The 17,704-nt window shown below is 34.6% G+C and overlaps 2 protein-coding genes across 3 annotated transcripts; both read right to left on the bottom strand.

Annotated features, from left to right (window-relative positions):
• Positions 1 to 320: 320 nt before the first annotated feature.
• LOC138320989 (cerebellin-1-like) lies at positions 321 to 6,780 on the bottom strand. Its single transcript, XM_069264348.1, has 8 exons — positions 6,357 to 6,780; positions 5,957 to 5,977; positions 5,391 to 5,411; positions 4,912 to 4,953; positions 1,784 to 1,816; positions 1,581 to 1,634; positions 1,309 to 1,338; positions 321 to 744 (listed from the first exon to the last, which is right to left on the bottom strand). Exons 1-8 carry the CDS (start codon positions 6,499 to 6,501, stop codon positions 335 to 337), a joined length of 756 nt encoding a protein of 251 aa, XP_069120449.1. The 5' UTR covers positions 6,502 to 6,780; the 3' UTR covers positions 321 to 334.
• An 8,397-nt stretch (positions 6,781 to 15,177) lies between these two features.
• On the bottom strand, positions 15,178 to 17,604 carry LOC138320988 (complement C1q-like protein 4). 2 transcript variants are annotated; one of them, XM_069264346.1, is made up of 6 exons: positions 17,429 to 17,604; positions 17,025 to 17,045; positions 16,773 to 16,814; positions 16,212 to 16,253; positions 15,945 to 15,980; positions 15,178 to 15,605 (listed from the first exon to the last, which is right to left on the bottom strand). In XM_069264346.1, exons 1-6 carry the CDS (start codon positions 17,571 to 17,573, stop codon positions 15,196 to 15,198), a joined length of 696 nt encoding a protein of 231 aa, XP_069120447.1. In that variant the 5' UTR covers positions 17,574 to 17,604; the 3' UTR covers positions 15,178 to 15,195. The 2 variants fall into 2 exon arrangements, with proteins under 2 accessions (XP_069120447.1, XP_069120448.1); XM_069264347.1 differs by lacking the exon at positions 16,773 to 16,814.
• Between the last annotated feature and the right edge of the window lie 100 nt (positions 17,605 to 17,704).

The following is a 17,704-nucleotide window of genomic DNA, read 5'->3' on the forward strand; positions in this document are numbered from 1 at the left end:
AGCTTATATGTTAGTTTTCGATAAATCACCAAATTTCTTTAATTTTTAAATCCTTACTGATTTATGTTGTAATTGTGACGTTGACAACTCAAGAAATGAAATGGCAAATCTCATTATTAAAGTTTAAACGAATTGTGATTCATAGAAGTAAGCACTATTGCATATTTAGCCGCTTCGGTAACTTGTCCGGTTGTTCCGGTTGCCGCTGAGGTGTTTAAAAAAATCGCTTACATTATTCAGAACCCGCGAATTGCCTATTAGAGAGTAAAATTGTATTACTTTTATACCTGCATTGAAATAAAAGACGACAACGTAATTAGTGATGCTAAAATGTTTAATAGGCTTGGATAAGGAATCCAGAAAAGGAACTATACGCACTGCCCTGTATCTTGTACCCCGATGGGTCATAATAGTGTTCTACCCAAACCGATTGGCCTTCCTGGAGAGTAACAACAACAAGTTTGCTTCCGTTGTCCGAATTGTTACCGTTTGCAAAGGCAACACCAATCTGTTGACTGTCTTTGATAATGGCGACATGAAGATATGACTCACTCCCGTAACACATGACGGTCACAGAGAAGGCGTACAGACCAGTTACGGGAGCAGTGAAGTGGCCGTGTCTGGAGTCATAACCGTTACCGTCGTTGGTTACAACAGTGTCAAACACAATGATCTGGTGATCGCCAAGAGCGGTGGTAGTTGATAGAGACGCGGAGAAACCAATACCTGATGTAGCGTCTGAAACTAAAATCAGGTAGCTAAAACATGCAGAAGGCTTGTGATACGATAGCTCAATATAAGCGTTTGTCTGAAGCACCTATGTTTGGACTTTCGGTTAGCTGCTCAAATGTTACAAACTTGGAGAACATTGAATTTTTGTTGCAAAGGGAATACGTGCTTATGTTTTATATACTTAAAAATATCTTTTGTCAGAAGCGAGGAATGCATTTCCAGAACATTATGTAGTATATGGGTAACTAAATCTCATTGTGTCAAACACAAATGTTTTTACCTTATATGGTAATAAATTTATACGACCTTTTGACTACGACATACAAGCCAATATGAAAGGTGTTTGGCCTGATTCACTCGATAATTACTCATAACTTTTCCGTCGTTTTCACTCTGCCTAATTCTCATGATATAAATGGATATTATGGATGTAATTGGTAGCGTGAAGATCGCTTACTATCACGATGCACTTCCTTAAAATAGCATAGAATTATAAGTTCTGAATTATTGCAAAATTTATGTGGCTATCACGAAATTGATTTCGAAAGATGAATACTAGCCGCATCTTTGTTTTACCTCTTTTTTGAAGAGTCTTCGGCCATGGGTCTACAAAGTTGAGTAAGACATGATTTAATGTTTATACATAAATCTATTTAATTTGATATTTTTTTTCGGTTTTCAGATGCATTCGTGCTTGAGACATATTCCATGATACTTGAATAGATAATGACATAATAATAGATAATTAAGATTCGTTTTGAAATTATCTTAATGTATAGCAAAGTATTTTTGCATTAAGAAACAATGTTTTATATAACATATTATTAGATTTGTGGCATAGAGCTTACCTTTTAGTTCATTACTTTCGGCTGCATGATCTTCTAAACGTTTTTCGAAGTGTTCTGAAATGAATTATTTTTATGACGATGAAATGCAAATCAACTTCATCAAAACCAATATTGTATGAATTTCAAATAAGCTTCTTCATATGTATCGATGTAAATAAGCCAAAATAAAAATAATATTGCATTACAAAAGTAAACTGACATACCCTTTAGTTCCTCTATACGCTTTTCGAAGTGATCTGTAAAAGGAACGAAGAAATACCTCAATGACAACGATAAACTAATATCTAAATAAAATTGTTTTTAACGTGATACATCTAGATTACTTGCGATTACTACTTTAATCACTTACGAGAGACTTTATGAGAGAACTAATTTAACATATCCAATTTGGAAATAATTAATAACTAACAACCTTTAGACGGATCTACTTACTTAAGAAACGATCGAGATCCTTTGTTTACTTGATTGGGCATTTTACAACATTAACAGGGGAGGCTGAAGTTGGTTCCGCTTAAACGGAACTTGGAACTCGGAACTAACTTCAGCCTCCCCATTTACAGCAATATATATGCACAACTGGATATGTCAACAGACGACCTGGGCAGTTCTTCTGTCCTTATCGCCTACATAACCTATCGTCGTACCGGCGGTATGTTCTACACTGCCTCAGTGTTGTGTTCTCTAACCCTGGCTTCCCAACTAGCCAGTGACCCGTACTCTTGGCATACACGATTCCTCCGCGTCCCCTTGTCGTAAACACAGTAGATGAGAAGACAATATCCTACTCCGAGGTATGTCACTACCCTCTATCCCTGTTATACTCCGGGGACAACCTCTGGCACCACTGCCAGTGTCCTATTCCGAGCTATGTCACTATCCTCTGTCCCTGTTATACTCCGGGGACAACCCCTGGCACCACTGCCTGCCCTTGCCTGTGTCCTACTCCGAGCTATGTCACTACCCTCTATCCCTGTTATACTCCGGGGACAACCCCTGGCACCACTGCCTGTGTCCTATTCCGAGCTATGTCACTACCCTCTGTCCCTATTATACTCCGGGGACAACCCCTGGCACCACTGCCTGTGTCCTACTCCGAGATATGTCACTACCCTCTATCCCTGTTATACTCCGGGGACAACCCCTGGCACCACTGCCTGTGTCCTATTCCGAGCTATGTCACTACCCTCTGTCCCTATTATACTCCGGGGACAACCCCTGGCACCACTGCCTGTGTCCTACTCCGAGATATGTCACTACCCTCTATCCCTGTTATACTCCGGGGACAACCCCTGGCACCACTGCCTGTGTCCTATTCCGAGCTATGTCACTACCCTCTGTCCCTGTTATACTCCGGGGACAACCTCTGGCACCACTGCCAGTGTCCTATTCCGAGCTATGTCACTACCCTCTGTCCCTGTTATACTCCGGGGACAACCCCTGGCACCACTGCCTGTGTCCTATTCCGAGCTATGTCACTACCCTCTGTCCCTGTTATACTCCGGGGACAACCCCTGGCACCACTGCCTGTGTCCTACTCCGAGATATGTCACTACCCTCTGTCCCTGTTATACTCCGGGGACAACCCCTGGCACCACTGCCAGTGTCCTACTCCGATCTATGTCACTACCCTCTGTCCCTGTTATACTCCGGGGACAACCCCTGGCACCACTGCCTGTGTCCTATTCCGAGTATGTCACTACCCTCTGTCCCTGTTATACTCCGGGGACAACCCCTGGCACCACTGCCAGTGTCCTATTCCGAGCTATGTCACTACCCTCTGTCCCTGTTATACTCCGGGGACAACCTCTGGCACCACTGCCAGTGTCCTATTCCGAGCTATGTCACTACCCTCTGTCCCTGTTATACTCCGGGGACAACCCCTGGCACCACTGCCTGTGTCCTATTCCGATCTATGTCACTACCCTCTGTCCCTGTTTATACTCCGGGGACAACCCCTGGCACCACTGCCTGTGTCCTACTCCGAGATATGTCACTACCCTCTGTCCCTGTTATACTCCGGGGACAACCCCTGGCACCACTGCCTGTGTCCTACTCCGAGATATGTCACTACCCTCTGTCCCTGTTATACTCCGGGGACAACCCCTGGCACCACTGCCTGTGTCCTATTCCGAGCTATGTCACCTACCTCTGTCCCTTTTTTACTCCGGGGACAACCCCTGGCACCACTGCCAGTGTCCTGGTCTGAGTCGCCTGCAATACCTTTGCCACTCAAGTGTGAAAAATACAAAACCTCTGTCACTCCTCTGAATAACCTCTGGCACGACTGCCAGTTCTGAGCCTTCCTGGCGTACCCAGGGCCGTTCACACTCCGTCACTGACACTGACAATGTGTACATCACCAGACAATCTTTGCAAGCAACCCCTTACTCAGGACCTTCCATCGATATACACAACGTACCGATACCAATGTTGCCTTTTCAGACAACCCCCTTATTCAGGTGCTGCTGGCACCAGTACTTTGTACAGCGATCAATCTAAATCTCAAAACAAGTTAGTTTTCGCTAACGTTTACTTTGAGCAGTGTATCCAGCTCTGATTGTTGATTTTTGGGTGTTTATAGTCAAGATTTAAGTAACAACTTTCACACGTTACTATGACCGTCCTCTTTTCTCAACACAGTCTTGGGACCGGCTACGGCGGAGTTAGTATCCAGCCCTTTTGATTAATTGATGGTCCTTATTCCGGTTATAACCGAGCCTAGGACAAAGTATCCAGCCCAACACATTTCGGTATGATTGTGTAATAAGTCATGTTCCCTGACAATGGTATAATTCATTTGCATACAGTAACTTGCAGTTGTAAGTTCTTTTTTATATCACCATCATATTGTAAGGTACATATTACCATTTTGGCAAAAATCACTATAAGCAAACCTAATTAGTCAAATTGTAGTATATGTATCGCCAACGATATTTTTTCTGACAACTTACCAGACTTAAAATACCCTTAACAGTTATCAACTATGGATCTTTGTTGAGGTTCACTTGGTGATATACTACCCTGGTAGAATTATATAATGACATGTACAATGAGCTATACCCTCTTGTCATTAGTTGATATTCTTCCAGTATGACATCAATAGACCGAATTAAAGGACGATATGTTATTTATTACTTTTTTCAATGTTGTATGAAAAAAATACAAAAAGAGCAACCCAAGTACATTTTCCCGAACAACTCGGGATATTTTTACGTCACAGTAGCAATAGCCAATGCGAATAATGATAAATCGTAGCATGTCTAAATAGTATCCACAAAAAACGCATTTTCAATACATGAAATCATAAGGAAAGTGAGAATAATTGGCATACCTTTTTGTTCCTGTTTATCAATTGCAAGCCTTTTCATGCTATCTGAAAAAGAATTTTTCTTTGTGATAATGAGGCCTGAAATCAAACTTAACATTGCAATTATGTTAATTACAATATGAAATATTTATCTAAACAGGAAAAAAATCAGGAAAAAGAAATTCAGCTAAAATAAGTTTTCAGCTTAAGTATTTGTGTTCATGTGTAAGGATATATGATACACAAGATCCTAATTTCGACGGAACTCCCCGAACTGGTATTGTATATCTGTTGTACTAATTCTGTCTTAATTATTACTATTGATGCAACTGCTACGTGCACTATTTGAAGTATTTTTAACCAACTCTGATGATGAATTGATTTTAACATATTTAATGTTTTCTTTTACTAAACTGAAACATGAAGAAAGACTACTCATTACCCGACTTTTTAAACTGAACACTTGATGTGGTAATTTTCGTTCAATGAATTGAAAAACATACCCATGAGTTCTCGGTGCTCAGCTGCAAAAAATAGAAATATGCAATATAATGACACAGACATTAAATAAATTATATATTAGATATATGTAATCGAATATATAAGATTGATTTTTCAGATGAAAAGAACTGCCATCATTCAAATAAAAACAACCTCTATCACATCCACTTACACATTGAAGCCGATATGCAGACTGAGTAGACGGAAAAATGAGGCAATTTATATTTTAAGTAATTTGATCTCCATCTTGTGTGTTCATTACATTTAATAAAATTGTCTATATAATTGTAAAAGTGGAATTAATCTCGGTGTTAATATTTCGCTTAATTAGCTTTCATTAAATATCCTCGTGCAAACATATTGACAGGCCAGATTGTTTTACATGTAAATAATTTTACTATAGGTGTTCAGTGTGTGCCTATTGTTACATCGTGAATAGGTTTAAGCCATGCTTTGCGATAGACGAACACGCAAAAATTATGTGCATGTTTTTTCGGGAAGTATAGCCTTAATAATTTTGCTGGTATAAGTCGGTGATAAAATATAAATTTCATTTGAAACAACATACCTTTTAGCTGCTGGTTTTCAGCTACAAAAATAAAAAACATGTTAAGTATAAAAACAAATATGATTGAATGAATTTTTTTTCTATTATTGTATTATACAGATATATTCTAAAATAGTAACAATAAAGAAATATTTAAGACGCACATGCACATACATTGAGGGAATAAGCGATGTGACTTTGCAGAATTACTTGTATTTTGAAGTTGAACAAAATGCTAATATTTAGTTAATTTTAGTTTTTCTCTGCTGTCAGTGAATGCTGATTTTAAACAATGAAATGTAAATTGTCACATAATTATCAAATGAGGTTGAAGTAGTTAATTACAATAAACAGCAATGTACAGAATTCAATAATAAAGTAAATCTATAAATAAAATGAATGGAAGGGGAAATCATCTTACCATTCTGACGTAGGAGGGCAGTCTGTAGTGCCTGAACCTGTTGCTGAAGAGACGAGAACGTTTCCTTGGTAACGTTACTATCACAGGTAACCATGGTAGTTACCATAGACATACAAACTAGCTGTAAAATTGTTATGGGCGACATAGTTGTGTATGTACAAGTATTGTCAGAAAAGGTAAAGGATTCTTATTTTTATCTTACAGATAAGCTGACACACTTTACCGATATCCTCTTAGACGGTAGTTGGGAGTCTATGTTTACTAGAACCTTGTACACGTGACAGGGGAGATAATTTTATTTCTTACAACACAATCAGCAATTATATATGAAGCAATTGATATTAAAAAAAAGCCCAATCATTCAGGCCATGAGCGAGGTCTTTGTAACACGTGTGTAAACTTGTGAAGTGAAATCGGTTGATAGCTGGGATCTGACGCACTATTCCATACTCAGAACATACTCGTACGGCCTTCCACAATAAATATCGTGCAGTAGGCCTATGTTGTACCGGTATTATTAAAGCAATGATATAATGACAATCCTCATCAGACATATGCCAAATGAAGTGGAAGTTATCTGTACTTTTAGAATCTCGATCGTTACAGTTTTCACGACATGCCGGAAAATGTTCCCGATACAATTATCATAAGGAATATTTTACCCTTATGAAACTAAAGATTATTTGTAAATACATTGAACTTTCAAAAGCATAATTCTATAGCTAAGGTATGTTGTGTATATATATATTTACCTGTGTTTGTAACACATTTCATTTAGATATTGATATGAGAAAAATGTGTCGGCTTATCAATTAGCCATCAATATATTTGAAGTCAATAAATCGTTCTGACCGACACGTATGAATTCAAAAGGGAGATTAACTTCCGGATGTTTCGGTCATCTTGAAATTGTTAATCAAAGGAAATCCTACGTAATGTGTAGATTACTTAAGTGATAGCGGAAGCTATCTTATTGTCATAGAATATGTTTTTTTACCCTTTGGCACCGTACGGCGGTCACCATTGTATTTGTGTCGGCTGTCAAAAGTTTAGCTGAAAAAGCCGGTTTACCTAACACCTGAAGCCATCTAGTGCCTATATAAGTCATTGGTCATTACCAATAAACCTCTGAACCTTATTGATGGCTTGACTATTATTTCTGGTAAGAAATTCTATGTTATTGCATACATTTGTTTGTAACTTATTTTTACTATTATGATTACTTATTAACTGTATATCTTCAAATTGTCAATTATTCATTGATTTAATTATTATTTTTGTACTTAATAACACAATGCGATTAATCAGGTATTATGATTGTAAAATGTATTTCAAACTCAAAAGTAAATAATTGGAATTGATGTTAATTAATTTTATTATCGTCCTAAGTTACTTATATGTTAGAAATCTATCTTAATTATGGAAGTCGATAATATAATTGAAATTAACCATCTTTGATAAGGTCCCGCAAAGCGGAGACCGCCATATTGTATTTAAACCTATTGAGTTACGTCTCTTTACATTGCACTGTGTAACGTTAACTTTACAGGTTAATCATAATGGTGTATCTTTGTAAATATAATCATTTTAATTATAATAATATCGGCATATGTTAATTATTGTAGGCATATAGATCATTAGGATTTGAATAATAAATCTTCTTGAACAGACATGATTATTTTGAGACAACAGCCGTGACCTGTTTGCTTTTAATACTTGTTGTAAATATGAAATTATTACATGTTGTAGTCATGGAATTGTTAGCCATAACTAGGTTGTTGTCTTTAGAATTAGCATATTTACTCATAAATCTTTCTGTATTTTATAATTAAGAGCATCGGTGATGTTGTCATCTTCGGAAGTAATGTCATTACATGCTCATTGCTATTGCTTTGATTATTTCATATTAAGAAATTATCTTGTTTTGCTAAAATCTGTAGTTGGTCAATTTATTGAATTACTTATAATTAAGATTTTAATATTGTTAATTTTCCCGTCGGCTCCTTTCACGCAAAGCGTATATTATGTACTCTACCATAAAATAATTATTTCCCCCCATTTTATGAGTATTTCCCCAGAACAAAAGAATTGTTTATTCAATATTGTAATCAGTTTATATTACTTAGAAAATAATTTGTATTGAACTACTACAATGTAAATGATGATTTCTTAGTTTCGATTGTATGTTTGAATTATGAAACATCATGACCAATAAACCTCTGGACCCTATTGATGGCTTGACTATTATTTCAGAACCAACTACAGCTATATAGACCAACTACAACCAAACAACAAACCACAAAAAAACTACATAAAACAATAGACAAAGTTGTCGTATATGTGATGTCGGTATTACTATTTATATTACGTGAAACATTATCAAATAAAACAACATAATGCCTGTTAACTGTTTACTAAATAGAGTATTAACATCAAAACTTGTCGTAAGCGTTAGTCTTAGTTTAGAGAGTGTGTCTACGACATTCTTTTGTGAAACAAATGTGTTAGTCAGGTGATTATTCAGTGCGGGAAACACAGGTATGTGTGTTTGTTTACGTAATGTCTGATTGCTGAATGTAAACAAATACGGACACATACTGCTTGGCTTACAACCGATGTTGGCCATGCTTATATTTTGATACACTGGAGAACATAGACTTCATGAGGACAGCAGAATAGTTCTTCAATACATCGATGTTTACAGTATATATGGCTGTTTTAAATTACGACCGGTAGGTGTATCACATGCATATATGGCTAACTTCACAGTAATATTTTGAGAGATGGAGTTATTTACCACGGCTGATTAATTTGTAATTATTGACCTTAGCTAAGATATTTATTTTTAGTACCTGCTATTTTAATGTAATTAAAAGACATTATAGCATCTTTGTTTTTTTAACCAGCAAATTAAAATTAAAACTGGGAAATTAAAAACAATAAGGCCTCCTACTGAGTAGACTATATCAAATTGATTTTTATTTTTGGTTTTGAAATATTTGTATATTAATTAGATTAATTTACCATGCAATCTGAGTGAGATATATCCAATTTGATTATGTAGTATATATCCTAATTAATAAACTACATAATTGTGTCATCATGCAGAATGAGAATACATTCATTCCAGATTTGGCTGATCAATCATGAATATCACAGAGCTACATGTCCTCTATTATGAAGTCATTCAAACAGATATGATTGTAGTGTGATTCTGAATTGATCAATGTGAAAATTACAAAAAGTCATGATATATGTATATGATGACAAAAAAATGTTATTTAAATTTAGTTTTAAAAAACTTACTTTTTATCAAGTGACATTTGATATTTTTTATCTGGAAATTATTCTGTGCAATTTTAAGTTCAGATATTTGCATTTCAAAATTTAATTTGCATTGTATTAAGAATCTAAATATTATTTTTGTAATCTGTGGTATTCTGTGGTTTAAAAGGTGTATTCTCGAAGAAATGAAGAGCTTACTAAATGTTTGTTTTATTGTTTTTGAAGAAATGCACAAGAAATGAAATCTGTATCGCCGGCCTACAATAATGGAAACTGTCATCAATATCGACCTCACTGCGGGTACAAATGTGTAGTCTGATGATCCAAATCCTTAATTTATACTGGGTATATACTTAGTAAGATATATGAAGATGTTTTTGATTTATAAAAAAAGATGGTCAGTATATTATAGTTATAAGGCCTTCCATTTTGTAATTGATTAAAACCCCTTCTTGGGAAGCAGTGGCCTTATGGCTATATACATTGAGTCATCAAATTACCACCACCTGTGTTACAAGTTCAAAACCTGTTAATAAGAAATCTCATTCACACATGCAAAAATTATTAATGTTTTCTTTTTTATTACATGTATTTCAGACACTGAAATAGACCGCGATGACAGAAAGACATATGCTGTTTACAAAAAGACACTAAAAACAACATGTGAATTATTTCAAAGTTAATCTTAACAAAGGAAAAAGAAGCCAAATGAAGAAAATGAAAACTCATGGATTTTGACCAAACTCATTAATTATAAAATATGATTGTGTCTCCTCATATAACACCTATTCCATCTTTGCATATTACAGAATTGCCTCCCTTGCGGGTAGGTATCCATTGTGATGTCATTATTTTGTTTGCGAAATTCTGGTAGATTTCTCTTAAAAGTATGATATTGTGCCTGCAAACACATGACATCACAACCAATAACTACCCGCTAGGTCATATAACTCTATTATATGCAAATATAGAATACCATTAGTCAAGATCTATACTATAAAGTAATGACTGTGCTGTTATATTACAAAATATATAATTTGAATTGAGCATTTAGGGAATTATATGTAGATGGACATGCATGTTGTCCTGTAATTTTAGTATTTATTTCTAATTTTTATGTGCACTACCATTCAATATTTTATTTATGAATGTATTTGAAAATAAAGAAAGAAATAATAATTTATATGAAATACAATACACTATTATTTAGTTGTCACTTTTGTTATTTTTCATAAATAAGAGCTATTCCAGTAAAACATCTTTCACAAACCCCTAGACTCCAGGTTTGCTTAGATATTCAAACAACAGCTGTTACAGGAGTTGTTTTTTTATTTCTTTTAAGCCAGAAGTTACCAAAGATGATTTTAATGAAATAACTCTTGTTAAGCACCACTTGATTTTTAGACGCTTTAAATCCCCTAAGTGAGACCCCTTCAAATCCCCCTAAGGATACAACTTCAAATCCACTGGTGTCCTTATTTACATATTGTAGACGTTTAAAATCCCCTATGTGTGACCGCTTCAAATCCCCTTAGCTGGACCACTGCAAACCACCTTATTGGGGCCACTTCAAATTCCCTTATCAAAACCACTCGATAACCTCTTAACTAGACCACTGCATATCTCCTTAGCAGAACCACTTCAAATCCACTGGTAAATAATTAAGATATTTTAAATGCTTAAAATTCCCTTAGGTGACTTCAAATCCACTTAAACTATCGTAATTACGATTGCAGCATACATTTTACATTTTTAGGTCACCTGACCAAAGGTCATGATGACCTGTGATAGTCTTTTGTCAAATCTTTTGAACACGGTAATGTTACGGAGTTATTGCCCTTTGCGCTAATAATTATTTTTGGATCTTGTGAACATGATAACTTGAGTAATAGACCAACATTGGAGAATTCTTTGAAAAGTTCGAAAATCAGCGAGATTTAAATTTAACTTACATAGTTATTGCCCTTTGCAATAAAAATAATGAACGTAGTGAACACTTTGAATTGAGTAAATATGCACCGATCTTAATGAAACTTAAAAGGAGACTAACATTAGAAAGGTCTCGTACGAGTTCGAAAATTAGCTTGATTTGACTGTAACCTACGGAGATATTGCCCTTTGCAATAATAATTGTTATTGGACTTTGTCTTTTTATAGAAACTATCCATTTATTTCTTATTTTCAATTTGTTATACCTATTTAAATGATTTTTCTCTCTTTCTCAATAACTATTAGCATATATATAAAATTTGTCTCTATCTAGAATCCAATAATTTCGTGCTAGTCTCGGAAAAGTACATACATAGGCCAATTTACTCCTTTCAAAACAATGGTAATAGTATTGCTATAAGAACCAACTTGATCAGGGAGCCTTTGTGTTTCAGTACTATCAGTACTTTGATTATTTCCTATCTGTTGTATAAAATAAAATGAGAACTAAGACTTTGTAATATTAATAATCCTAAAAAGGGCCAAAATAAATTCAAAGTGAAATAAAAAAAAAAGGACTTTGATTATAGCACATGAAAACTGACTTTTAAATTAATTCAGCTGATGCAATCCAAAAAATTAACAACGTAGTCATTGGAAAATCATTTGGTTGGTTTCTCTTAGAATCATAAATCATATATCGAAGAATAGGATCATAACACATCACCTATACAGGTAAGTTCACCTGATTGAATCAACGACTCCTGCATTTATGTATAATGTTTTAAAATATATTTTTGCACATTATCAAACTTCACCTATTTGTCTAGAAATGACATGATGCATGTCGATCGTGTAATCCGATATAGATTCCTCTAAAGTCCCACCTCTAAATTTAGCAAATGATAGCAGAAAAGTTATATGAAATATATATATTCAAATGAAATACATTTACACATCAATTTCAAACATTGAATCATTAACTAAATATTTCAACTAAACAAAACCCACCTCTCTAAAATTAATATCGAACTTTGATCTTCGACTTTCATTTCCAAGATAACACATCGAAACGTGACACATATAATTTTCGCTGGTTGTATAACACTATCATTACATCAACCATACTTAACAATCTGAATTAATTGTTAAGAAATAAACCTACCTCTTTGTTCCAGTTTTTAAACTGTAAGTTCTTCTATGCTTTTTTTGAAGCATTCTGAAAAAAAATCCTATAATTTCTACAGTTCAGTTCTCGGGTATGGCATATGTCTTCCATCCAATGGTGTTTAAATGTACATACATTTAGTTAGGTTAATATTTCGGAATAAAATACCATTTCAAAGTTATGAAGACTCTATGTATCAATTCTTATTGGTGTATTTCAAATTATGATGTCATTTTAAATTATTTCGCATCATTAAATCTCTGCATTATTTTAATCTGCAATATTTTTTTTATATCTGATTTAGCGATAATTACCAGCAAACACACTTAATTTGACGGATATGCATTTATGATTTTTTCATTAATTGTTTTCTTATTTCTTATGACGGAAAAGCTTCTCAGCAATATTACTAATATTTTATTATCTCCCAGTAAGGCAAAGACAAGCCGCACTATTTCTTTGCACATGCTCAACAATTACATGATGTTGTCATCTTAAGACAATAAAATATTAACGTTATCATGACGACGATGATGCTTCAACCAAGACACTTTGCTTGCATTACAATTGTTGACACGTTTACACATGAAAAGAATTAGAGGATAAGAGGGAAACACACTAGGCAAAGTCTTCCGTATGGCATTTTAAGAATTTTTAACCATTTGGCTCGAGATTTACCTGTTTGATAGGGATACCTTTCTGAATACTAATATTTGTGCGTGTGAAAACGAACTATTTTATTTAAACTAGTTTGACAACTCTCGGGAATAATTTAAGCAAAAATCAACACCTCTCAGAAAAAAAATCTACAAAGATATGATATTATGATAAACTTGATAATATATGTTAATAAAAACTGTAAAAAACATAACCATTCTAACATTGCATACCTGCACCTGTTAATGGAGAGAAGAAATAGTTGCCTTGGTAAAACCATTGCCACATGTAACAAAAACGGTCGCAGCAAAAATGCAATTAAGGTGTGACAATGTTACAGACGTTATACTAGTGGACAGGGTTTTATCGATAAAACAATGCCTTTTATATTAAAAAATAAGGCAAGTTAGGTTAAGGTAAATTTGAAGGTAACCTTTTAATGTATTTGAGTCTACAAAAGTATCAAAATCGTGTTAAATTAACATTTCAAAAACTAAAAACCGTTTTGGTTAAAGAAACACTCTGAGAATGTCACGTGATCTGTAGTGTCGTACTCGGCAAATTTCAGGCACACTTAAGAAAATATAAAAGGCAAGAAAATGTGTTGTAACTAACGTTTTACGGAACCGATTTTTTTTTGCGGTTTGGGACACTTATAAAATGATTTATTCAAGATATGGTAGTGTTTTGGGCAACTTCGATTCCGTGGAACAAAGACGTAGACATAAATTGTTGCGCGGATTGTTAGTTTTAAAGTGTACCTTACTCTACGAGTGTAAACTACATTTTTAGAGAATATAAAGAATCGCATTGTAGGTCCGTTACACCAAACCACAACACAATCGGTGTAATAAACATTAATTATGGTGCATTTTCTCACTGAAGACATTCCTGAAAGGAGGGGTATCACTAAAGTACAAAAATTCAAATTCAAGCTATCAAATTGTTGAAAAATCTTAAATTTCAGCAAAAATATTAAAGTTTTAATGTTAAAATAAAACAAATGCTTAACTAGGTCACTAGGTGACCTATTTTTTTGAATTTTTCATCAGTTTCCTGAACTGAATTTTACACATTAGGACTGAAAGCATTACATGTGAAATTTCACCCTTTGACCTTTTGACCTCTGAAATTACTATGAGCTGTGAAAAAAACGAATATTCAGAATAGCATACAATATGCAGCTGACGCTAAGGTATTTTCATGCAAAATATCTAGCTTATCACTGAGCGGCCGTAATACGGCCCAAAGCAATACCCTCCTTGCCATGTACGATACGTTGTGATCCCGTGGCTTCCTCATACAGGGTATGCACATTTAACACATGTAAATATAGAAATAATTCAGGTATCGATCGTAAAGTCATAACATCGACCATAATGTGAAATCAGATAACAACGATAGTTGGAGAAATTGTATGTAATTTATTGTGATTTTTGAAATATAGCGTTTCCAGTTACAGGGCTCAGATTCATAAACACTTATTCACTTTAAAGACTCCATTACTTTAAATTCTCCATAGGGAAACATTACAGAAGTTAAGAAAAAAACTTAACTTAGGAGCCTTCCTTAAACTCTGTAATACTTTCCTGTGCAGAATTTTTATTAATGGGTTCCTTAAATTTAAGGAATATTCTTGAAACTTTGCCCAAGTAGTAATATTTTGTTGTATTACCAAAACTCAACCATATCTTTCTTTCTAGCCACCATTAGTGATCGACCAGTTTCATATATGTTTGCACGGGTTCTAAAATTATTGTAATAAAAAAGCTAACGAGTAAATACTAATTATACAGGTTTTTAATAAGCCATGATCAGAAACCCCGAAAAGGCGCTGTGGCCATAGCCGTGTATCTTATACCCTGACGGATCGGAAAAGTGCTCCACCCAAACCATCTGTCCAGCCTCCAGTTGTACAACCACGAGTTTGCTCCCATTATCATAGCTGCTTCCATTGGCGTAGGCTTTTCCTATCATCTGACCGTCTCTCATGATGGCAGCGTGAAGATTCGACTCGCTTCCATCACACATGACAGTCACAGAGAAGGCGTAGAGACCTGTAACGGGGGCAGTGAAGTGACCTTGATGGGGGTCATAACTGTCACCGTCGTTGGTTACCACAGTGTCAAACACTATGATCTGGTGTTCACCAAGGGCCTTGGGTGTTGACAGGGACGCGGAGAAACCAATACCTGCTCCTTCCTCTGAAACTAAATACCAGAACCTAGGTAATATATAGAATATGTAAGCTAATATTTATTCCATAAGCAAAGTCGATCCGGTTTTTCAAATTATTCATACACGATTAATCTTGTTTTTCTCTGAGATTTCAGCAATACACGGGAGCTGACATTGATGATGCATACCAGTGTATCACGAATGTAAGTGTCGGATTTCTCTGTTTTATTTCACAGCAAATTATATCCTTTAAAAGCAACCTATACTTTGAGATATATGTTTATGGTGTTAGCAAATAATTTAAGTTTTTATCATTATCTTCTTTCTTTCTATTATTTATATAATTTGCATTTAAATTACAAATAATGTACCTCTCCTTTGCTGGGAGCCGTCAGATTGCAAGTAATCTGAAAATTTGAAAATAAGATTTAAAATTTACGAATGATTAAGAAATGTATTTCATATATTATATTTGCCATACATGACTATTTCATAAAACAGAAAAAAAATATCCAAGTTTCATATCATTAGATATTAAAATTTAGAGATTGAAAATCACAGTATATCGCATGCTTTATGAATCAGAAAGAGTTTTGCATATTAGATATATAAGATTTTTAATCCAATAAATCAATTACCTTTCAGAAGCTTATTTTCTGCTTCAAGATCTTCTATCCGTTCTGTGAAAGTAATAGACATTTTAATGATATATAAAATCAGTACTTTTTTCAAATTTATCATTTCAAGTAAAATGCTTACTCAGTAAACCAGTTAAAAGCTATAAATTCTATAACTACGTCAACATATCTTCTTTGCGAATTGCGAAGTATTCTGTAAAAAGGATATTCATCTGTATAATTACAAAACATCAAACCATATATAAGAGTCGCTATATCCAAATGGTCTTTATTCGATTAGGCATGTGTTTCGTTATTATAAGATCTCTGACTAGAGATTACTTTTATGAAATAATTTAAACCGCGAACATATTGGCTAGCGAAGTTGTGTTTAGATGAACCCCGCTAGAGTTCATATTCACAGCTTATTATCACGTCTGCTTAGTTGATGGAAATGCCCATTAAGCAGTTGGGCTTTATATGGAGGTGGTCACGTAGTCAAGATTGGCTGTAATTTATAGATCATAAAAGAAGTATGCAATTGAAAACGTCAAATTACGATCCGAAACTAATCTGACCTACCGTTTTGTTTATGGTTTTCAACGGTAAGTCTTTTGATGCAATCTGTAAAAGGAATGGTTTTGTTACTATGCGTAATTAATTCCAACATCTCTTCTCATTTTACATGCATTTACAAATGAATATGTAAATGAAAAATGCATCTACATGATACATCTTAAGACACATTTATAAGAAGTGAATCGTATGGTCACTGCCAGTAGCTTTAATTCCACATTTACGATTTAATTGCTATTTGCTAAAATTTAGACATACCTTTAAATTCCTGGTGCTCATCTGCAAAAATAATAATTTAGAAGTTAATTATATACTGATAATAATAATGGCAATTCCGTCTTTGCATATTACAGAGTAAGCTCCCTTGCGGGAAGGTTTTCTCTGAAAAGTATGACGTTACGCTCGCTAACACATGACAGCACAATCAATGCCACCGCACGGACAGATAACTCTGTAATATTGAAATACAGATTATATTAACTAGAATAAGCTAAATAAAGGCTATGTAGAAATTGAACTAATGGGAAATTGATATTTAAGCCATACATATTACAGAATATTACAGTTATTCGTTATTCAAACGTTATTCAAATTAAATGTACACACTTAAAACATATTTCACACTTATTGACTTAAGCTAACAAAATGTCGATAGATCTTACCATTCTGACGTTGGCAGGCTGCCTGTAATGTCTGCACCTGCTGCTGGAGAGACGATAGCGTTTCCTTGGTAACGTCACTGTCACAGGTAACTAGGGAAGTCAAGACACACAGACAAACAAACTGTACCAATGCTATGGACGGCATGTTTGCCAATAAATTTTGCACTTTGAACTAAGTAATCTCTATGACCGTTGCATTTATCTCGAAGATAAGCTAACACAGTTTTAAGACATGTTGTCAGTACGTATGCGTAAGTTATGAATTCATAAAATTGT

This window comes from Argopecten irradians, chromosome 4 (genome assembly GCF_041381155.1).
Source record: "Argopecten irradians isolate NY chromosome 4, Ai_NY, whole genome shotgun sequence".
NCBI classification, from domain to species: domain Eukaryota; kingdom Metazoa; phylum Mollusca; class Bivalvia; order Pectinida; family Pectinidae; genus Argopecten; species Argopecten irradians.